Here is a 24,177-nt window from a genome sequence, read left to right as displayed (position 1 = left end):
TCTTCTTACTTACCTCGCCGAGCGTCGCGTCACTGCTGCTCCGGTGGGGGGCGCTCCGAGCGGGGTCATCTGGCAGTCTCCGGCCACCTAAATTAGGACCCCACCTGGAGCTCCGCCCACCGAAGCAGCAGTGACGCGACGCTCGGCCAGGTAAGTAAGAAATAAAAAAAACCATAGCGCAAGCTTTGGCGCTAGGCATCGGGGCATTTTGACAAGCACAAGTACTTGTCAAAATGCCCTGTATCGGGCCCGATTCCGATGCTAGCATCGGTATCGGGACATCCCTAAGATATATATATCTTAGGGATGCATCAATACCATTTTTTCTAGACCAAGTGCAAGTACCAATATTTGTCCAAGTACTCACAGATACAAGTACTGATAAATTTTTGTTTAGTGTCATGTGACAGTTTTTCTAAAACAATACAGACTAATGATTTCAGGACAGTGGTGAAGCGCCAAGACCCTGTCACAGCTACAACCACTGCGACCCTGGTACTTCTCGTGAGACTGGCAAGTATTGGCACTGGTATCTGAACTGGTATCTGTGCATTCCTGCCCTCTTTAATGTCCTCTGGTGTCACTTAGATAACGCACAAGGTTGTTGCGCTCTATTCTTGTTTTTTCAGTATTATCTACAGCTAGTTTTTTTCTGCTTGTTTACAAGAGCGGCACACCAAAAAAACTCCAATACCTCTCCCCTAGGAAACCCTGTTTCAGTGCACTGAGGGATTTATGCTGTTTTTAGTGCTTTATCTTAATTTGGCCATAAATATGAAATGTCTGTTGTATACATGACGGATGGGGATTTGTATACATTCCTCTCATATTCATGTTACATAGGGTTCTGCAAGAGGAAACAAGAAATCTGTATCTTTTGAGAAATAAAATGTTTATACAGTATGAGATGACATTGAGACTTTAAAAGAAAATATTGCATAACAATATCATAATAGTAACATGCCTTCTCATGCTTTTATTACAAGTATTTTATACTGTAGCTTCTTTAGTATAAAACAGGCAGCTGCTGAAGCTTTGGTAGACATACAGATTCTAGAGGCCACTACTGTAATCCTGACCCTTCTTAAAGTAACCCTGTCACCATAATAAACTTTTAAAATCAAGCCATACCTGCAAAATAATCTTGTAACTACTTACCTTACCTGCTGCCTCCGCTGACAAATGCTCCACAGGCAAACCGGACTTTCCGCAAAGCGGTGATCCTCTGGGTCCCCTGCTCCTTTAACTGCTTTCTCCTGCCGACCACCATGCATTGCAACAGACATTGATGATACCGGAGATCATTGTCTGTTGCAATAATTCTTTTATAGATATGCCTTGTTTTCAGATGTTTACTATAGCAACATGGCCACTTTGAGGGCCACAAATAATACTGAAGAGTTGGTCAGCTTCAGAGCAACACAGCATATTGCGTATTAGTTGTTTCTTAGGGTTGAATTGAAAAACAATGGGGGGGATTTATTAAAACTCGAGCAGACAGAATCCGGAGCAGTTGCCTACAATAACCATACAGCTTCTCTCTTTAAGCTTTAAAAAATTAAAGCTAGAAGCTGATTGGTTACTGTCTGCTCCAGTTTTGATTGGATTTCCTAGGCTGTTGCATTCTGAAAATTGCAGAGTATTCAGAGTAGTAGCCTTGAATCTACTTGACAGTACTGATAAATTACTAATTTCCAAAGTATTGATCACAGAAGAGTAGCAGCATGGGAGGGGGGTTGTATGTAATAGTTTCCCGAGTTCTGCGTAAAAATTAGTTATCTTCCACTTTCTCTGCTTTAATCACTATTTCCAAAACACCATGCATCACTTTTATCGTGGTAGGTGAATGTAGATCTCTACCTGTCTAAAGCTGGCCATACACTGTATGAATTTCATCTGGTTTTGAATGAATTGGCTGAAATTCCCACAAAGTGGGTTCCACTGTTGACACCCTTAGATCAGAAAATTGAAGGAGCCAGATGGCAAAATCTTTGGGAAACAGTCACAGCCGCCAATTAGCTGCCATCACTGTTCGAGTAGTCTGACAGCGGCACAGTGCACAAAGCAAGGTCCTTAAAGACATGGATGAGCGAGTTTTGGGTGGAGGAACTTGACTGGCCTGCACGGAGTCCTGACCTCAACTCGATGGAACACCTTTGGATGAATAAAAGCGGAGTCTGTGAGCCCGGCCTTCTCGTCCAACATCAGTACCTGACCTCACAAATGCGCTTGTGGAAGAATGGTCAAACATTCTCATAGACACACTTCTAAACCTTGTGAACGCCTTCCCAGAAGAGTTGAAGCTGTTATAGCGGCAAAGGTCGGGCCAACTCAAAATGGAACCCTACGGATTAAGACTGGGATGCCATTAGAGTTCATGTGTGTGTAAAGGCAGGCGTCCCAATACTTTTGGTAATATAGTGTATCTTTCAACATTGATGGTGCCATTCCAGATGTGCAAGCTGCCCATTCCATATGCACTAATGCTCCCCCATACCATCAGAGATGCAGGTTTGTCGAACTCAGCGCTGATAACAAGCCGCTTAGTCTGGAGGACATGGCGCCCATGGTTGCCAAAAAGAATGTGAAATTTCAATAAGTCTGACCACAGAACAGTTTTCCACTTTGCAACGGACCATCTTAAATGATCTTTGGCCCAGAGAAGATGGTGGCGTATCTTGATCTTGTTCAGATGTGGCTTCCTCTTTGAATGATAGAGCTTTAACTTGCGTTTCTGGATGGCGTGGCAAACAGTGTTCACAGACAGTGATTCTTGGAAGTATTTCTGAGCCCATTTAGTGATGTCCATCACATAATCATACCTGTTTTAATGCAGGGCCATCTAAGGGCCGGAAGATCACGGGCATCCAATATTGTGTTTCAGCCTTCTCCCTTGTGCACAGAGATTTATCCAGAATATCCAGAGTATTTTGATGATATTATGTACTGTACATGATGATATATTTAAAGTCTTTGCAATTTTTCTTTGAGGAACATTAGTCTGAAATTGTTAGACAATTTTTAGTCGCACACACGTGAACCTCTGTCCATCTTTCCTTTTGAGACACTCTGACTCTATAAGATGCTCTTTTCATACCCTATCATGTTACTGACCTGTTGCCAATTAACCTAATTAGTTGCAAAATGTTCTTCCAGCTCTGAAGTATTGCTTCATCAATTTCAAAGTTACCTTATTTTTTCCCTAAAATAGTTAATTTTTTCAGTTTAAACATTTGATATATTTTCTATTGTGAATAAAACATGGGTCTAGGAGATTTGCAAATCATTGCGTTCTGGTTTTATGTAGATTTTACACAGCATCCCAACTTTTTTGGAATTGGAGTTGTAGATAAAAATTATCTTTGCAGATGAGACATTACGGTATTCATTTCTCCTGTCCATTATTCTTGTTCTTTACGTAAGCCATTTCCTACAGAATAATTTACCGTAAAAACAAAAAGCTTTGGTTCACAGAGTTATCTAAATGCTAATGGAAAGATGTTCCCAGGATCTGCCCATGCCATAAGTCAGTCAAACTTGATATGTGGGTTTTATAATTGAACCTACTTTGATTTTTGTCTATTCACCCATTTGTGCCAGTCTAATTACTTAAGGTTTCCAAAAGGAAATCAAATTGTTCTTTCCCATCTTGTAGTGCATGGAACTAGTAATTAGTATAAAAACTATACCTTGCAGCTGTCATTCAATATTATTCATCATTCTACCTATAGATAGTTAACATACAACAGGCATGTCATTTTAGCAAACTTTAGCAGATGTTTCACTGTTAAAGGAAACATGTAGTCTTAGCGCAGGGGACACCTGACATCAGAGGACCTACTGACCATGCCTACTTTTGACCACACCCATAAAACCACCCCCCATTTGTAGTCACACCTACAAAATCACAACAACATTTTTAGCATGCCCTGAAACAATTGGTCAGAGACTTCTGGAAGAAAAAAAGACATTAAAAATGTTAAGTCCCCTGGGCACTACAAGCAGTGAAATAATGTGGTGTGCATAGCAAATCATGCGCTTGGCCAAAATGGGTTAACAGTGGGAGCGGCTAAAGATCCACATTTTAATATACCCTGAGTCTACACTACTATGAGTCAAGAATATGTAATACACATGTTTTGTGCAGGGGACCAAAGTGTGTAACTCATGGAGTGCTGTGGTCACGAGTGTGTAACACATGGACTTCAGGGGTCAAGAGTGCGTAATGCAGAACACAGGGTTGGTCAAGAGTATATGGCGCAGAGAGCAGGAATCAGGAGTATGTAGCGCAAAGAGTTCAAGGGTCAGGAGTAGATAACACATTGAATAAATAGGTCAGGAGCAAGTAACATGTGGATTAAAGGGGACATGAGAAAATAATGCATGGAGTACAGGGGTCAATGGTAGGTAGTGCATGGAGAACAGCGTTCATCAGTAAGTAATGCATGAAGTACAGGGATCATAAGTAGATAATGCATGGAGTACAGGGGTCATCAGTTGGTAACGCATGGAGTACAGGGGTCAAGAGTAGGTAACACATGGAGTACAGGGGTAAGGAGTAGGTAATGCATGAAGCACAGGAGTCAGCAGTGTATTATACATGGAGTACAGGGGCAGGAGTACATGATACATGGAAAACAAGGGCACAAGTGTGTAGAACAGCATGTAGGGGTCAGGAATAAGTAGTATAGAGGCCAGCATACACAGCAGAACCAAAAACTACCCCTTCTAGCCAGTACAATTCCACCTCCCAGTACAGATCTCTCCCCCAAATCACCTTCAGTACAGAACTCACCCCCAGTACAGATCTCTTCCCCAAAACATGCTACCTCCCTACAGACCTCCTTCCCCCAATACAGACTTCTCCCCCAAAAGAACTGACCTCCCCTCTCTTCCTCGGTAAAGACCCTAGACCTCCTAAAGAAAACTTACCAGACCTCAGACAAAGTGGCAGGAGATGTCTTCCTCTCCCCGTGTTATGTGACACTCACATCAGAGCTGAGGAGGAGCTATGAGGAGCTCTCCTGGGCTCTGCATATAGAGGGACTTACAAAGATAAATTACAAATTTAAAAAGGGTTGTCATGACGGTGGGACCCGAGCCATCCCAGCGCTGTGCCCACCCTTGACAACCAGGCAGCTGGGGGCATTGGCGGGGACGCTCGTTTCCTGGGGAGAGACCCCTCAAAATGGGGGCTGTCCCCGGCAAATGGGGACTAATGGTAACAATAAAGTAGGATCTGCAGCAGGGGTGAACCTGTGTCAGATATATGTGAACACAGCCAAAAACTGCACAGAATTCACATGACTGAACTGAACATGAGTCAGCATCTCAGTCTAAGAATTAGATGCCAACCCTGAATAGTGTCTGCACAAAGATGATACTTTTCTTCTGGAAAATAAAAGCATATTGTCAGGAGGGAGTACTGTGATGTCTGTGAGAGTAAATAAATACCTGTAAGTGTTACATTATTAGAATCACTACACTTAAGATTAAGAAATATATCTAATGCTAGGGCCACTTAGAGTGGAGGCATAGAGGAATTTTTAGTTTCTTTTGACCTCTGTGATATAATCTGACTGGGTATCTTGTTTTATTTATTCTAAAAAATAGTGATTTACAATTTTTCTAAACCGCATTAATTTGAAACTTTACATAAATGTGTCTTACATGTAAAGTTCATTGTATGGTAGTTTATTTGTATACAAAGCTTTCAAAAGTGCTACACTCCCAGCTTTCTATACGATACACACCCTAAATAATTGCAAGCAAAGGAAACTCCATGAATCAACTCCCACACTGCAGGAGTGTATGCTATGGGAAACACAAACTTCCTGTAATCACAAAGCATACCTGTCACTTGTTCACTTGAGCTGCTGTTTCATGCTTGGTATAAAAAGCAACTCTGGTATAAAACTTCATGTTATATTTTTATGTGAGGCCAAGGTTTGCTAAGCCCAGTAGAGCATTTACATTTATAAATTAAAAACAACTTTTTTTTTGCAAAACCACAGTTTATTATATATGAAAAATTAATGGTAGTTATTAAACCACAATTGAATGTATTCCTTTAATCCTTTAAAATATTTAAATATATTGTACACACACCTAGCATGTTTTCTACTGCTTGTTCAGAATATGTAAATACTTTAGTGTGCACAGTCTGGGCACAGGTTTACTTTAAGCCATTCTTTTGAAGAAAACAAGATAACACTATGGAGTGTATTTATAAACAATTTACCGAGTTTATTTATAAACAATTCATACTGCAGAAATCTGTGAACATTTGTTCTGTGCGCTATGGAGCAAAAGCGAACGTTTTAGTATGCTTTCTTTTCAAATCGAATTAAATATAAGAAAAATACCACATTAATATAAAATGAAGGTTCAAAGTAAAATGCCTGCACTTTAGTGTAGGTGAAAGCTTATTTGCCCTTCAATATAAATGAAGAATGGATTTCATGGCACCCAGTGCTTCCGGGAGAAACAGATGACACATAACTACTGCATCCTGGGATAGCTGGGCACTCAAAATCCAGATAGCACGTACCCTTGCAATGTGCTTAAAGTGTATTTCCAATATTGCAGTAAAAAAAAAAAGCCTATACGAAACATAAACCCTGAGATCTTGAAACCTTTGTTAAGACAGCCAGTATTCAAATCTAGTTTACAAACAAACCTTTAGTAAATCACTTCAGAGGCTTCAGTTCCTTGGGTTTATTAATACTAACTTACTGTGTTTTTTATTGTAGGTATTCCAAAGTTGATCACGGCAGACATGATTAAGGAAGGGGCTGCTATAATTGATGTTGGCATTAATCATATAGAAGATCCCGCTACAGGAAAAACAATAATGGTTGGAGATGTGGATTTGGAAGGTAATCGTTAAAATCTATGCAGAATAGATTTTATGTAGGATTTATTTACCATTGCACATTGAACATACAGAAATCTGATCATCTATTTGGGTCTGCGCTAATGTAAAGCTGGGGTATGTATTGCGCAGCATGGATCAACAATATTTTATAGTTAAATATTGCATATACATCCACATTACTCAATCCAAAACTTAGCTTTAAACGGTTTCCAATATTTAGATTCAAAACAGAGGTATTTCTTACATACATTTGCAAATGTATCTGCATGTGAACCCACACAGCAAAGGTGCCTTGACACGGCAATGTGTCTTGATATACAGCAATGAATAAATGGAGAACAGGCCTATCTTAGAGCAGGGGTGGGCAAACTCCAGCCCTCCAGCTGTGGCGCAATTACAAATCCCATGAGGCATTGCAAGACTCTGACAGCCACAGGCATGACTCCCAGAGGCAGATGCATGATATGATTTGTAGTTTCACCACAGCTGGAGTGCTGGTGTTTGCCCACTCTTTCTTAGAGGCAGCCCCATCCTCCTTATAATTTGTGCATGTATTTTTTTTTCAAAAAGGTAGACTTTTTCTTTGAAAAATGAAAAAATTACACGTTTTCATACATTGTATGTTGTTGCTGTATTTAATTTTTCTGGGCTGTTAGAACAGCTAACACAACACACAGTGGCTGAGATCATTCTCTGAATCAACTTACTCTCCTACATTTTTATCTTCTGTATCCCTATACACTTATAGACCGCAATCCCATCCCTGCCTAGTCTGTTAGCTGATGTGTATGTGCTGTTAATTAACGATACAGAAACCAGACCTGAGCAGGAACTAACAATAGAATATGCCAAAGGAAAATTAATCGATGAATATGACAGAAGGAAAGAAAATATGCACAATGAAGAAAACGAGAAAGCCCTTAGGGTGCATGAGAGCACAAAGCAAACCAACAAAAGCAAAAAAAGATTGTCAGTTGAAAAAGGACTGTTCAGTCTGGGAAGCTGAGCAGAGAAAGTAGGAGGCACCTACAAGAGAAAGAGCTGAGGCAGCTGCAAAGGCAACAGCAGGCACATCATGGAGTGCTACCTCTAAAGTGACTCAGAACAGTATACCACGCTGATGGTGTATTGACTCAGGTGCAACGAGAAACTTGACTAATAATGAGACCTTCTTCACAGAAATTGATTTCAGTGCATAGGACAAAGTCTTCCTAGCAAACGGAAAAAGTATTACAGCATAAGGTAAAGGTCAAGGATTCTTGAACTGTATCACACCACCAGGGGACACGCAGAGTATCATAGTGAAAAATGTACTGTATGTCCCAGACTTAGAAGGAAGCCTTCTATCAGTTAAAACTCTAATAAAACGCTAATAACGGTCTCACAGTTCAATTCCAAGGTGAGGAATGTACAATCCGAAACAAAAAGCAAATCCTCGCAAAAGGAAAACTAGATGAACAGCTATACAGACTCATCACCACAGACGAACAAGTCAAGACAGACATAATCCACACAACAAATGTATTCATCTTTGGCAAAGACAACTAGGACACTGAAACCCATAAGCCATAAAAGACATTATAAAGAGAGGCTTATCAGAAGATATAACCGTACTGCCCTGCCAAATGCTCATGACATGCAAATGCTGTATGAAAGCAAAGGCCACACGCACCCCACTTCTACAGGCCTCCCAAAGAAAGACCACCCCATGGAGCTCATACAAAGTGATGTGAGCGTACCAATGAAAACTCCCACATTAGGGATATAAAAACATTTATAAAAGCCACGCTAAAGTGCAACAAAAACTTACAAAAAAATATATAGAAACTCTAAGTGAACATGCATGAAAAAGTAAATGAATCAGTGATCAAAAATCTATGGATAAAAGTGAATCAATATTCAAAATATAGTGAATAAATACAAATACATATGGGATATATACCCACATACATATGTATATAGTATACAGATGATATCAATAAATAAGTGAATAAACCATAATACAATCTAAAGTAGAAGTTCAGTGTAAAACAAGTGAAGTATCCAAAGAAAGTCCACCATAAATGTAGAAATTATGTATAAACAATATGTGCCCAAAGCGATGATAAGAGAACCTCTTCCCAGGGATAAAGTCTATAGGAATGCTGCTCACCTTGCTAAAAGACCTACAAATAGGTCTATATGGCGCCATCCCTCCTATTTAAATACGGGTGGGGGAAACACACAGTAGCTAAAGAATCTCTCTCTCTCTTGCTGCTTCTTCTTAGACAAGTACTTTGAAATGTGGCATGGATGGAAGCCTAGCCTAGGACACATCATAGTGGGTGTAAAGCTTACGCCTATATTCCAAAGGAGAAGCGATCCAAAATGGAGAACAGAGCCATTGAAGGTATTCTGGTGGGCTGTAGTGAACAAAGTAAGGGATATAGAATTCTCCACCCAAAGTGGAGACAATAAGCCGCAGTGTTTATTTTGATGCAAACCCATCACCAGAAACAGTGATCACAGGAAGTTGTGAAGTGACTCTGCCCAGTGAACCAGCAAAGAAAGCTGAGCAAAGTGAAGCCACACAGTAGTCAGAACAAGAAGTGCAACTCACAATGAATAAGTCAAATTCCAAGTTCAATTCTGCTGCACAACCTGAAATTAGAAGATCCGATTGAGCAACAAAGGGAATACCACCCTGCAAGCTGTCATATACTGCTAAGACACATAGCATACTCAAACCAACATCATGAACACTCCTTAGCATCACAGCTGGGAAGGACATGCAAGTGAAACACCTAGACATTAAAATTGCTTCCCTATATGGAGACATTAAGGAAGATCTCTACAGGGAGCAACCATCAGGGTTTTAGCAAGGACACAACCTCGTTTGTAAACTCTGCAAGAGCATCTATGGACTTAAGCAATCTGCAAGAATGTGGAATAAAATACTCATGAAAGAGGGATTTACAAGAAGCAAAGTGTAAGAGAATCCCTTCGGTTCTCTCCTGAGGACACAGACGGCCCCGCGCATGCGCAGTCCACGCTCGTATCTCCACACCCACGGCGCATGCGCAGAACCCTACTTAAGCCGCAAGCAAACGAATCTTCGGCGTCCTACTGGTGGTTACAGTGAACGCTGAAGATTCATACCCTGCAGCTGCAGACTAACCAAACGGACTACCCCACCTACTACTCACCAGCCGAGGACAAACAGCCCAATGCAACTCCGCCTGTCTCCCCAAGGATTACCCTAGAGATTGCTGCCTCACACAGGGATCTGTGAATCCTTCCCCACTGAATTACAAAAACCGCAAGTATCACCTGTCTCCTACCTGTGATTACCATTCAACAGAAAGTTATACTAATACCTGCTAATAATTGACTATTCGAGTATTGCACTGTTGTGGTTAATGTAATTCCTGTGTGAAGTGAAGTCTTTGCTGTTCCGAGAGTCTACACCAGCTGTTGTTAAGAAATATTAGCAAGTTGTTGAAGTAAGGAGGAACCATCACCTTAAGTTAACCCTAACTACACCCAGTGTTACCAGTCTAAAACGTACTGTCTAAACCCCCCTGCTGGGTTAACCAATTCCACCCCCCTATACTGTATCACACCACCAGGGGACACGCAGAGTATCATAGTGAAAAATGTACTGTATGTCCCAGACTTAGAAGGAAGCCTTCTATCAGTTAAAACTCTAATAAAACGCTAATAACGGTCTCACAGTTCAATTCCAAGGTGAGGAATGTACAATCCGAAACAAAAAGCAAATCCTCGCAAAAGGAAAACTAGATGAACAGCTATACAGACTCATCACCACAGACGAACAAGTCAAGACAGACATAATCCACACAACAAATGTATTCATCTTTGGCAAAGACAACTAGGACACTGAAACCCATAAGCCATAAAAGACATTATAAAGAGAGGCTTATCAGAAGATATAACCGTACTGCCCTGCCAAATGCTCATGACATGCAAATGCTGTATGAAAGCAAAGGCCACACGCACCCCACTTCTACAGGCCTCCCAAAGAAAGACCACCCCATGGAGCTCATACAAAGTGATGTGAGCGTACCAATGAAAACTCCCACATTAGGGATATAAAAACATTTATAAAAGCCACGCTAAAGTGCAACAAAAACTTACAAAAAAATATATAGAAACTCTAAGTGAACATGCATGAAAAAGTAAATGAATCAGTGATCAAAAATCTATGGATAAAAGTGAATCAATATTCAAAATATAGTGAATAAATACAAATACATATGGGATATATACCCACATACATATGTATATAGTATACAGATGATATCAATAAATAAGTGAATAAACCATAATACAATCTAAAGTAGAAGTTCAGTGTAAAACAAGTGAAGTATCCAAAGAAAGTCCACCATAAATGTAGAAATTATGTATAAACAATATGTGCCCAAAGCGATGATAAGAGAACCTCTTCCCAGGGATAAAGTCTATAGGAATGCTGCTCACCTTGCTAAAAGACCTACAAATAGGTCTATATGGCGCCATCCCTCCTATTTAAATACGGGTGGGGGAAACACACAGTAGCTAAAGAATCTCTCTCTCTCTTGCTGCTTCTTCTTAGACAAGTACTTTGAAATGTGGCATGGATGGAAGCCTAGCCTAGGACACATCATAGTGGGTGTAAAGCTTACGCCTATATTCCAAAGGAGAAGCGATCCAAAATGGAGAACAGAGCCATTGAAGGTATTCTGGTGGGCTGTAGTGAACAAAGTAAGGGATATAGAATTCTCCACCCAAAGTGGAGACAATAAGCCGCAGTGTTTATTTTGATGCAAACCCATCACCAGAAACAGTGATCACAGGAAGTTGTGAAGTGACTCTGCCCAGTGAACCAGCAAAGAAAGCTGAGCAAAGTGAAGCCACACAGTAGTCAGAACAAGAAGTGCAACTCACAATGAATAAGTCAAATTCCAAGTTCAATTCTGCTGCACAACCTGAAATTAGAAGATCCGATTGAGCAACAAAGGGAATACCACCCTGCAAGCTGTCATATACTGCTAAGACACATAGCATACTCAAACCAACATCATGAACACTCCTTAGCATCACAGCTGGGAAGGACATGCAAGTGAAACACCTAGACATTAAAATTGCTTCCCTATATGGAGACATTAAGGAAGATCTCTACAGGGAGCAACCATCAGGGTTTTAGCAAGGACACAACCTCGTTTGTAAACTCTGCAAGAGCATCTATGGACTTAAGCAATCTGCAAGAATGTGGAATAAAATACTCATGAAAGAGGGATTTACAAGAAGCAAAGTGTAAGAGAATCCCTTCGGTTCTCTCCTGAGGACACAGACGGCCCCGCGCATGCGCAGTCCACGCTCGTATCTCCACACCCACGGCGCATGCGCAGAACCCTACTTAAGCCGCAAGCAAACGAATCTTCGGCGTCCTACTGGTGGTTACAGTGAACGCTGAAGATTCATACCCTGCAGCTGCAGACTAACCAAACGGACTACCCCACCTACTACTCACCAGCCGAGGACAAACAGCCCAATGCAACTCCGCCTGTCTCCCCAAGGATTACCCTAGAGATTGCTGCCTCACACAGGGATCTGTGAATCCTTCCCCACTGAATTACAAAAACCGCAAGTATCACCTGTCTCCTACCTGTGATTACCATTCAACAGAAAGTTATACTAATACCTGCTAATAATTGACTATTCGAGTATTGCACTGTTGTGGTTAATGTAATTCCTGTGTGAAGTGAAGTCTTTGCTGTTCCGAGAGTCTACACCAGCTGTTGTTAAGAAATATTAGCAAGTTGTTGAAGTAAGGAGGAACCATCACCTTAAGTTAACCCTAACTACACCCAGTGTTACCAGTCTAAAACGTACTGTCTAAACCCCCCTGCTGGGTTAACCAATTCCACCCCCCTACCTCTGTTATATGATGTTAAACGGTTCCTTCAACCATCTCTAAGTTGCTGAGAGAGGAGAACTGAACCACATACTGAGATAACCGAGACCTGCGTTGTTCCGCAGTTGTGATCCTAGTTTATCTGCGCAGGGCGCGTGACATACGTGACACAAAGCAGATCCCTGTCTTTATTCCAGGAATCAAGAAGACAGATGGACATACATCCTAATTTACTTTTGACGACAATATAACCTGTTTGAACAAGAAGGGGACTATAGTCAAATAGTTCACAAACTAAACTTTGAAATTAAAGAGCTAGGAAAAATCAGTCACTATCTGGGAATTCAAAGAGAGAGAGAAGAAGATGGAAGCTATCTACTCAACCAAATTCAGAAAATAGCAGAAATTTTGGAACAATTCCACATGCAAGATGCAAAGGAAGTAAAAACACCTCTGGAACCAGGCTACTAAAACAGCATTGAAGCAGAAAACTTGCTACCAAACAATGACATGTACCGCAGAGCAATCGGAAAGCTACTATACATTACCACTGTGATAAGACCAGACATAGCGGCAGCAGTGGGCATACTCTCTAGAAAAGTCACAGCACCCTGTCAGCGTGACCTTGACGCAGTAAAGAGGGTAATACAATACTTAAAGGAACAATTGGGATGAAGCTACGACTACCAGCAACATCAAATCCAAAACTAGTTGGATATGTGGACGCTGGTTGGGCCAGAGACTGCATAGGCTGCAAATCCACAAGTGATTACATCTTCCAATATGGGGAATGTAAAAATGGCGTCCATTAGAGGCCCATTTTCATGGGAATGTGGGGACTATTATTTGTGATTTTTGGGTGTTTTTTCCAAGTTTTATATATTTCAGTTACTGCCCCTTTAAGAGAATTTAACTGTCATTTTCTGGCGGGAAAAAAAATCTTTATTTTGGCGGGAAAACATCACCACAAGGATTTCTGGAAGTTTCCACAGCCACCCTATATAAGGAGGTGCTCCTAGGAATAATCATCAGTTGGAATCCTGATTTTCAAGCTCCCCCCCCCCTCTAGTCGCGGTATTTTATGTGGTATGTCACCTCGTAAGAGGGGGACTATTCCCTTGAGTGATGTATTGCTCGAGTTTCAATAACTGGGCAATATGATTGGTTTTAACATTTTACTGGTTAATTGATTTAATTGATTATTAAAGAATTATTTAATTATTTATTCCAATAAAATGCTGCGGCCAATTAATGCCAATTCTGATGAACTAGTGTGTTTTTTGTGGTTATTTATTTAGATTATTAAGTTAGTATAAGCATATGTCACCTACAGTCCCATGAGCCATCAGTTGGTCTGGCTGAAAACAAAAAACTGTTGCACTTTCCTCAACTGAAGCTGAAAACATAACAGCAGCACACGCTTGTCAAAGCTTTTATTGGAAGTGGGCGTAGACATGTCGAACCCCATCCCAATCTTTGAAGACAACCAGGGATTTATAAAGCTGACACAATCAGAAAGAGTTAACCCTAGAACCAAGCATATCGACGTGAAGTATCATCTGATAAGGGACACTCAAGACCAAACTATTATCGACATGCAATATTGCTCATCAGAAGAAAAGACTGCGGATGCACTCACCAAAGCCATTGCCAAAGGATCGTCACAGTTTCCTTCGAGAGAAGCTGAATGTCAAATAGCAACGCATATGCTGTTGAGAAGGCTGTTGGAAATGCAACAACATATGCTAATATGCACTAATTGTATTACTGACATGCTAATGTACTGTTATGTCTTTTGAGCACTAGAAGGTTCTGTGGTGCAATGTTTGTCTATGCTAGTCTTTGTGTGCATGTTTGTCTATGATGTACAGTATATACAGGAAGTTCTCTCTGTATGCTGTATAATGCTGTATTCTGATGTAAGTAAGCACGTAAAACTTAATTCAGCATTCCTCATGATCTCAGTGCTTCATCTAAACACACACACCCAACAAAATTATGTTACCCAAATCTTATGAATATTCTACTTCGTTCCCTCAGGAACATCTGTGAATCAGAAAATATTCCTGTTGAACAATGAATAAGAAATAGAGGCGCTATAACCTGATTATATAAATTGGATTATGACTCAACCATTTTCTTGCTTTCAAATTTTTTTGTTCAACAAGTTTTAACAATAATACCAAGATGCCTTTTAATTTCCATTTCATAAATTAGTATGCAAATATTTCAGTTCTAACAAGAAACCACTGCAAACACAGAAGTATTTCCATGAGTAATCCATTGCGTATGTACAGTATTTATTGGTAACCTTTCGATCATTATTAAAGTATCATAGTCGCTTAAGGCGCTTTGAGTGCTGGTGTCGTGACAACCCACACTTTCCAGGCCTGATGTCTCTGATTTATTTCTTGTTGCCAAATCTTTTTGCACAGCATCTTTCCTCATATACCCAGCAGTGGGCTGCTGGCCTGGGCCCAGATCTAAATGAAGTTTACAGGCCCCATATCTGCACCACTATGTAGTCCAGTTACTGGACGATGTTGGTGATGGAAACCAACTACAAACTTTGGTACATGGTACCGCAGAGGCGTAACTAGAACCTTCAGGGCCCCGGTGCAAAAAACCATGAAGGGCCCCCCCAACCCCCTGCTGCCATGGGAAGGCACTATAAACAGGCACTGTGTGGTTAACAGGAAGGCTCCTGAGGTCCCCTGCAAGTGCGGGACCTCAGGCAGGCGCTTCAGTTTAAAAATTTAGTGTCGGTGTTCTGTTGAGAACGGCGACTCAGTATCTGCGCTTGTGCACAGACGGGATTAATGAGGAAACCGGCATTTATTTACAAATAATTTGTTTGTAATGGTTAATTGTGTCCATTAATAATATGCCATGCATGGCAGTAAATGATGGATGGCATATTATTAACGGTCACAATTAACGATTTTAGTTAAATACTTTGTAAATAAATGCCTGTTTCCTCGATAATACTGGTCTGTGCGCCATCGCAGATGCTGTGGTCGGCAAATTCGACTACGTCTGCGTTCTCGACAGAAGACTGTTATATGCGTTTAGTATTGGGGCATTTTTACTAGTACTCGTGAAAATGGCCAGTACTGGCACTGGTACATCCCTACTTAAAAATATAATGCATTGCTGGGACTTGAAGTCCTGCATAGTTGGTGGTATTCTGCATTGCTGTATAACCATTATACAGCAATGCAGAATACCACCAGCTATGCAGGACTACAAGTCCCGGCAATACATTATCATAAAAATCAACAATGCTTCTCCCCGCAATCCCCCCCCACCCCCTTATTACTAAGATTTCTATTATATTTAATGGTGCCTGTTTGCAACTGAGCGTAGAGCTTCCTGAAGCTTGCCATAAAATACATGAGCTCCTTTTTGGGCGTTTCTTGTCCCCATTGTGAGCCCCAATGTGAGCACCTGAAAAAATGTGTAAAAAAATAATTTTTCACTTTTTTTGCACAGCAACCTGGCTGGCTTTCCATTGGCTATAATTTTGAAAAAGCGACAGAATTGCGTTGTGAAAAATACCTCCTTTTCGCTTGGTGCAACCATTGGGCAGACACCATTATAGCCTTTGATCTCACTGGTTTTGAGCCCAGCAAATACACAGAATGTATAGTGTTGTGAGTTGAGTACAATGGACGTCAGTCAGTAAATATGCTCTATACAATCTCATAGGTATTTAATTCATATTTTCTTCTGGCTCCGGAGGCTTGGAAAAGGGAGCAATCCTGGTTTTAAAATTTAAAGGACATTAAATGAGGCATACAATATCACTTCACATCATTTCAGAGGGGCAATTGGTATTTGGTGTTTTTCAGTACTGTACACATTTACAGATACAGTGAACTCCCAGTTATCTGGCACCCACGGAGATCAGCCGATTACAGGATAACTGTAGTTCTGGTTGCTTGAGAGTTAATAGTTTGAAGCAACCCTCATGAGAGAGAAAGTTCTCTGAGGCCTGCTCCTCTGCTTAGTGGGTGGGTGCAAAAGCCAGCCTGCTATTGGCTATTGCAATTTGAAATAGCCAATAGCAGGTTGGCTATTGCTTCCCATTCCCATCCCATTTACATTCAGCTGCTGACTGCAGAATCTAGCCACAGCCGGCAGCAAAACGTAAACAGACAATTTATACAGTTTATACATTTTGTTAGCAATTTATATAGTTACTAACAACATTTTTTAGCATGTACATGTCTATCAAGCAACCTGCAAAAAAAAAATCAGGACATATTCCTCGATTTTTTTTTTTTGCCGGTTACTTAAGTGTGCAGGTTGCTTGAATGCCGGATAATGAGGAGCTTACTGTATCTCTATCAGTCCAGTGTACCTGACCTGGTCTAAAATATAAGTATCTGAGTTAAAGTAGCCATACAAATGTAGATTTCTCTCATTCAGCTCTGCTTGGGGAATTAGAAACATTTTAGCTGACAATTTTCTACCTTGCTCCTTCAATTTAGAAATTGACCTTTTTTGAGCTGGGTGGTGCTGACAGGGCCACCCACATCTTGAATTGAGGGCGATTTAACAGTAATTGTATGAAATCCGAGCCATGCATGCCTAGCTGTAGTCTGCAAAATGAGTGCTATATGCAAACCCTGTGATAGAGCTGGGATGGGGGGTTTGACCCCAAAGAGGATTTCTGCCTGAGAAAGAGAAAACTTTGCACAGGAGGGGAGCAAGTACAATGTGGGTGAATTAGAGGATTTTAGCATAAAACTACAGTTATTGTTGTAACGACTTTCGCACTTTTACATGCTTGTGCTTTCATGTCATTCTTGTTGCAAGGATGCTTGGCCCTCAGTGGAGGCGTCAAGGCAATTGTAAGTAATGTGATGCCTTGAGTACCATCAGGAGCAGTCTGTGCCTCTTTGGAGATAAAGCATGGCCGGGTGGCCACCAACTTAATTCCCTTACAGCTGCTGTGTAGAGGAAGGTGCTAGAGGAAGGTTGCCTGAAGCAGACAAGAAATGTCTGCAGGTATGGCCATTTTGGGAGAGCTTGTGTCTGCAATACGTACAGTGCTCTTGCAGGTTTTGTTAATTTCTTTGGTTCTCTGGCAACATGGCTCTATAAATTGAGAGGTGGCACCGTAGTGATGATAATTGCTAGAAACAATAGTGAGGGGCAGTACTTTATCTATCTAAGAAAAGATAGCTATTGCATCATTAGCTGATCAGTTAGAGAGAAAGATGACATGGGACTTAAAGTAACCAACAAAACCCCTCTAAACATATTGGTAAGCTGCCTTCCATGAGCTTTCCTTAAACCTGGCCCCTTTGAGAAACTGATAATAGCCAAAAGCCCGGAGCTGAGTTCTAAACACCAGTAAACCTCACTCAATCCATGTTTGACTGACCTTTGGTTTGAATTGTAACATAGCAGTTGAAGCAGTTGAAGAGTTGTTCACTGCAAATTATTGTTTGTAATAACTAGACATGTGCGCCGGCAAATAATTTGTTTTAGTTTCAGATTCTTTGGTTATCTAATTTTTCGAGATTCAGGTCCAAAAGTGAATTTGTTTCGGCATTTGGATTTGTCAGAATCCAACATTTTCATTAATTTCAAATGCATTAAAAAATATTTACGTATGAAAATTAGTTGCAGGATTTTTCTTTATAAATGTTGACAGAAACAATAAAAAAAAAATGCTCAGCATGTTCGGCCGACCCGAAGTGCAGAAGGAGTTCGACTCAGCCGATCCAACATCTGGATCGGCTAAGCCGAACCTCCAGCAGGCTACTCGCTGCTGTTGGGTCTATTCTTATAGATGCCGAACAGCAGTGAGTGAATAGCCGAATGCCGCTGAGCAGCATTCGGCTAGGCTGTTCTGCTCGCTCCCTCAGAGGGACCGAGCAGAACAGAAAAACAGTTTAAAAAGTAGAAAAAAATAAATAGAAAACGATTGTGCGGAGCTAGCAATGACAGCCAGCTCCGCCCAACTGTTTTCTATTGGCCGGCGGTTCTGCTGCCGTCAAAAAAAACGAAAAAAAAAAAACTCTCCCGTGCGCTCCGGGAGCCTCCCGCTCCCGGCCACCAAGGAGAGAAACACTGTTTTTTTCGTTTTTTTCCTTTATTCTGACAGAAAAAGAGATAGAAAGAAAATAAATACATTTTTGGCTATAGGAATGCATTGCTAGATTCCTATTGACTATTTCAATTTGCAATAGCCAATAGAAAACTAGCTATTGTACCTGCCCTCTGCTGCTGTCAATCAGTAGTGGTGGACCTGATGGAGAACTGCAGCAGAGGGCGGGTGCAATGCTAGTTTGCTATTGGCTATTGCAAATTGAAATAGCCAATAGGAATCTAGCTATGCATTCCTAAGGCCAAAATTTGTGTTTTTTTTCTATTCTGGCTCCGTGTCAGAATAAAGAAAAAAAAAGAAAAAGCAGTCTTTCTCTCCTTGGCGGCCGGGAGCGGGAGATTCCCGGAGCGCCCGGGAGAGTTTTCTGTCTGGAGATCAGTGTCCCTGGTTAGTCGGTAACCAGGGTCGCTGATCTCTCTGCAAGTGGCCAGAGCCAGCCGTAAGATCATAGCTGGCTCCGCCCAACTGTCAGAAGCAGGCTGTCGGCCGGCCCGCTCGGCCAGCTTCGGCTTTCAGCTCGGTTCAGCCGAGCCAAGGCATATGCGTTCGGCTCGACTGAGCCGCTCGGCCAAGTTCGGGAGCTGTAGTGAATAGCCCGTACAGCAGCCCTTCGGTTCTACTGAACCGAAGGGGTCCTGGGGCCGAAGCTAGCACAAGGATCGGCCGAAGCTAGCCGAAGGATCGGCCGAAGCTATGGCTAGATCCTTCGGCTGCTTCGTGATTATACCCCTCTGTGTTTTAACAGCACAGAGAAGTTGCTGCGGCTACTAAAGTGTACTACAGGATCCCTGTGGCCCTGTCAGAGATCTTTTGTGCATATATATATATATATGTACAGGTGAAACTCGAATAATTAGAATATCGTGCAAAGTTCATTTATTTCACTAATGCAACTTAAAAGGTGAAACTAATATATGAGAGAGACTCATTACATGAAAAGCAAGATAATTCAAGCCGTGATTTGTCATAATTGGGATGATTATGGCTTACAGCTCATGAAAACCCCAAGAACCCCAAATCCACAACCTCAAAAAAGTAGATTATTACATGCAATCAATAAAACAAGGATTGTACATAGAACAATATCGGACCTCTGAAAAGTACAAGCATGCATATGTACTCAGTACTTGGTTTGGGCCCCTTTTGCAGCACTTACTGCAATTACTTTTGCACGATATTCTAATTATTCGAATTTCACCTGTATATATATATATATATATATACTGTATATATATATTTTTACATTGTGCCAAACTGGACCAATATAAGTATATATAATTATTAAAGTTGGAGTCATTTTTTTGAACACATATTAAAATGCAAATTGTAGGCCTGAAGATAACTTAAAACCCCCAAAACATTATAAGGGCTATTCACAAAAGGATGAAGCCTTTGGAGAAGGCTGGAGAAGTGAACAATCTAGGCCAAAATAGCTGATTTGGAAAAATTCTCCAATTCAGCTCACCTTCCAGTTCAGCTATGTTGTCCTAGTTTGTTAACTTCTCCTGCCTTCTCCAAACTCTTCACCATTTTGTGAATAAAGCTGTATATATTTCCTAAAAGCAGAGTCCCTGTAGAATAAAATGGTGGCAGTTTTTTGTTTGCCATTGTTTATCAAATGTTTCTAAATTAATGTTAGTGTACACAAACACAATATCATACCCATATAAAAGATAAGGTTGCAATAAGTACATAGATGTCAAATATGTCAAACCCCATTTTCATACTTTTGTGTGTTTTTTTTTTTAATTCATTTTTCTTCAACTTACATTTTTTGTTATCACAAGTGGGCTGATAACCCCCTATGTGGTAGTATAGTGCAGGTGACAGGTGGCAGCTTCTCTTTATGGAAACATCATGGGTCTAGACCCCTGATTCACCTCAGACTGTGCACGATCAGCTTCTTCCCTGGTCTGAGCCACAAGAAAGCAAGCACCTGGGACTGAAAATGTAAACAAGCTTCTGTTCTTGCCAGTGCTGCTGATCTTGAGTTCTACTTTTAGAAATATGCATTATTATTTCTAATTCAGCTTTATTTTTAAAATTTAAGTAAAGATTACTCTTTTCTTATATAATCCTGGTGTCCATGTGCCCTTCTTTCTCATCCAGTGGGCTTTTATCTAATTCATGATACTGTATTACCATTTTCTGTTCTATTGTACATGCAGTACATGTAAATCGTTTTATTTTTTGTTCCACTGTCAACTGAAATGTAGCCTTTATCTACTACTTTGCTTGTTCAGAAACTAAAAGAACCAACTGGAGGATCCAGAGCAACAAAGTAGACTTTACGTAATCATGTCGTGAAAAGATATTAGGATGTTATGAGATTTGGTGCTTTGCTTATAATCATTGCCCTTAGCTCTCTCTTAAACATGGCTGTTTGCCTAATTATAGTTTGGTGAAACTGTGTTTTATTGTTAAAATGCTGTTCTTGTTTTTCGTTCTAGGAGTGAAAGAAAAAGCCGGTTTTATCACCCCTGTTCCAGGTGGCGTTGGACCAATGACTGTTGCAATGCTACTGAAGAATACATTAACGGCTGCTCAAAAATTAATTTACTAAAACATTTTCTATGTTTTTATATTCTATTATTTATGTCTATAGGATTTTCCATTGTATTTTATATTATTAGGAATAATTATTATTTAAAATCTATCAATCATTACCATTGTTTTTCGGAAAAATATGCAAGATATCACATAAAATGAAAGGAAAGCAAGTTTACAAGGACAAAGCCAACAAAAGTGCAGAGGGGTCATTTAGACTCTTTTCATACATATACGTATAATTGATTTTTTTACATTTGGTGTAGGTACTGCTTCAATACTTGACCATCAGGCCAGGTGCACACTTGGGCGATCCGTGACCACGTGGAAATTGTGCACGAAACCGCGCTGATGGCTGCATGGTCAAAGAATCGCACACCACAGCTATTATCAGCTGCTTTTATCGCGCTGGCAGTGCCATTCTTTTCTAATGGCACCCCAGTCGCTCCAAGGGCTGAGGGCCTGAGTGCCCCCGTGATTGCACGGGCAGCTGTGATTCTGCCCGTGCAATCACGCAGATCTCGGCGGAAAAAAACGTGCGGTGCGCAAAAAAAGGTACATGTACCTTCTTTCAGCAATTGTCGCGTGGATATAACATTATTGAAATCAATGGGGCCGTGCGGCAAGCACTGTGTGCAACTACTTACGATCATGCGGTCCCGGGACGCGCGTCCCAGGAACGCCAAAGTTTGCACCTGGCCTTAACATTTTCTATAATGTCGCCTTGTTTTCAGATCTTTATCAGACATTGCATAAGAATGGATGCATCCACAAGTCACCCCACAGTGATGACATAGCGTTACATGGTGGTATATAACATTTAATTCAAAGGTACCTGTAGACAATGGAACACATCAGGCACATATGTTAACCACCCTCAGGTATTCCTGCATGACAAGGAATGAGGCAAAAGTCTAAAACCAGCCAAAACTCTTTATTTAATTTTTTTGGATAAGCTGCGATGGGTTGTAGCCTTTTTAAGATTTTACTGGCATCTGAGCCCCAAACGGTGAGATTCCCTGCCCAGGAAACAGGGAAACAGACAAAAACTGAAAGAGTCCCAATGACACCCACAATTTTTTGTATGGGTGTCACAGGGACAGGAAGTGGGAGAAAATTTCCTCACTGGAGTTACAGACAGAAATAATAACCTGGCACCTTCTAACTCTTTACCACTATCAAAAACTAGAAAAAATATGTTTTTGCTGGACTTAGGCCTTAAGTCAGTGTCAGGACTATGTGGTGGGAGCAAGGCTGCTTTTCTTTCTCCCATGCCTATTGTCTAAAAAGGAACGCTTGTTCAGCCAGAGTGTTCCAAGTTAGGGCAGAAGTTGTGCCCACAGACATCATGAGATAGTCAGATTGTGTATAATATTGAATGAACAACTAACTATATAAATAAATGTATACTATATAGTGGCTGATTATATATGTAGGTTTCAATTTATACATATATTTTTTAAAACTTACAGTATTTTTACATGGCTTTATAGACCTGTGCAGCAGCTGAGCATTATAGGAAGGATTTAGCCGGTTTTTCTTCATTTAATCATCGAGAACAAGCACATGTTATGATGTTAACAACAGTTCACTTTACACCCAATCTTATGAGCAATGATCTGCCAGTGCAATAAAAAATTTTAATATTCTGAATTGGTAGGACGTGCAATATCCACTTCCACTATGTATATTGTCATTGCACTACTATTTCTTTATAAGATTTGGAAAACATTGTCTGACACTAATGAAGGGACGCGGGGGGGCCCCCGGCGGGGCTCTGCCCGTGGGCACCCTGTGCGCCCGCTCCACCAGAAATGTAGGGGGCAATGTGTCCATAGCCAGAACACGCTTGAACAGGTGTTCAGCAAACTGAACCGCATCTGTACCCTCTTCGCCCTCTGGGATCCCCACAATGCGCACATTATTCCGCCGCATGCGGTTTTCAGCATCATCCACTTTTGCAGCCAGTGCCCGCACGGTATGTTGCAAATCCGTAAGCGTGGCGTTATGTCCCTGCACTTCATCCTCCACATGCGACACCCTCGCCTCGGCAGTAGTGAGACGCGTGCGGATTTTATCTAGATCATGGCGGATTAGAGTGCATTCTGCTGCCAGGTGGTCAATTTTGGCTGTAAGGGTAACCTGGCACCCCTCTATTGCTGCCAGGATTGCGGAGGTCCCCACTCCTCCTGGGGATCGCGACCTCGTGCCCCCCGAGTTAGAGATCCGGGACTGCTCACCACTCACCCCCTCCACGCCGGCTCCCTCCATGTCCAGCAGCGGCAGGAGAGGCCCAGGAACGAGCACAGGGGAATCCAAGGGTGGATTTCCTTTGTGAAGCGGCACGTCTGCGGGACTTGGCGGACATAGATCTGCTCCCCGGTAAGTCCCGCACAGGAGAGAGGGTCAGGTGCTGCCAGATAGAGCGGTAGGCAGGAGAAGAACAGGATGTCACGAGCGGAGGCAACGGAGCTTCACAGAACACGTGCACTCAGGCTCACATCGCGGCCACGCCCCCCTTGTCTGACACTAATTTGAAAGTTAGCTGGGGTGTAATTTTTTGATGTCATTGTGTTTTCATGAGCTTTAGAACAAATTTGCTTAACCAAAAGGCCTTTAGTAAATAAGGCTCAACATCTCCCCAAAACTGATATTTGGCTTCATTTGCTTCAACTGCTTCATTGTTACTCCAGTTTATTTGTTTATTCGGAAATTATAAAACACGCATCAGGGGAG

The 24,177-nt window shown here is 41.3% G+C and overlaps 1 protein-coding gene across 1 annotated transcript in view; it reads left to right on the top strand.

Moving 5' to 3' along the window:
- MTHFD2L (methylenetetrahydrofolate dehydrogenase (NADP+ dependent) 2-like) overlaps positions 1–21,457 on the top strand; it is a 60,691-nt gene extending 39,234 nt beyond the window's left edge. The window contains exons 7-8 of the mRNA XM_018553293.1: positions 6,753–6,878; positions 21,345–21,457. Of these exons, the coding sequence (XP_018408795.1) occupies positions 6,753–6,878; positions 21,345–21,457 (239 nt within the window). The remainder of the gene's footprint in view (positions 1–6,752; positions 6,879–21,344) is intronic.
- The last annotated feature ends 2,720 nt before the right edge of the window (positions 21,458–24,177 follow it).

Source organism: Nanorana parkeri, unplaced genomic scaffold (genome assembly GCF_000935625.1).
Source record: "Nanorana parkeri isolate BGI_ZX_2015 unplaced genomic scaffold, ASM93562v1 scaffold115, whole genome shotgun sequence".
Classification (NCBI taxonomy): Eukaryota; Metazoa; Chordata; class Amphibia; order Anura; family Dicroglossidae; genus Nanorana; species Nanorana parkeri.
This window is presented reverse-complemented; position numbering and strand designations above follow the sequence as displayed.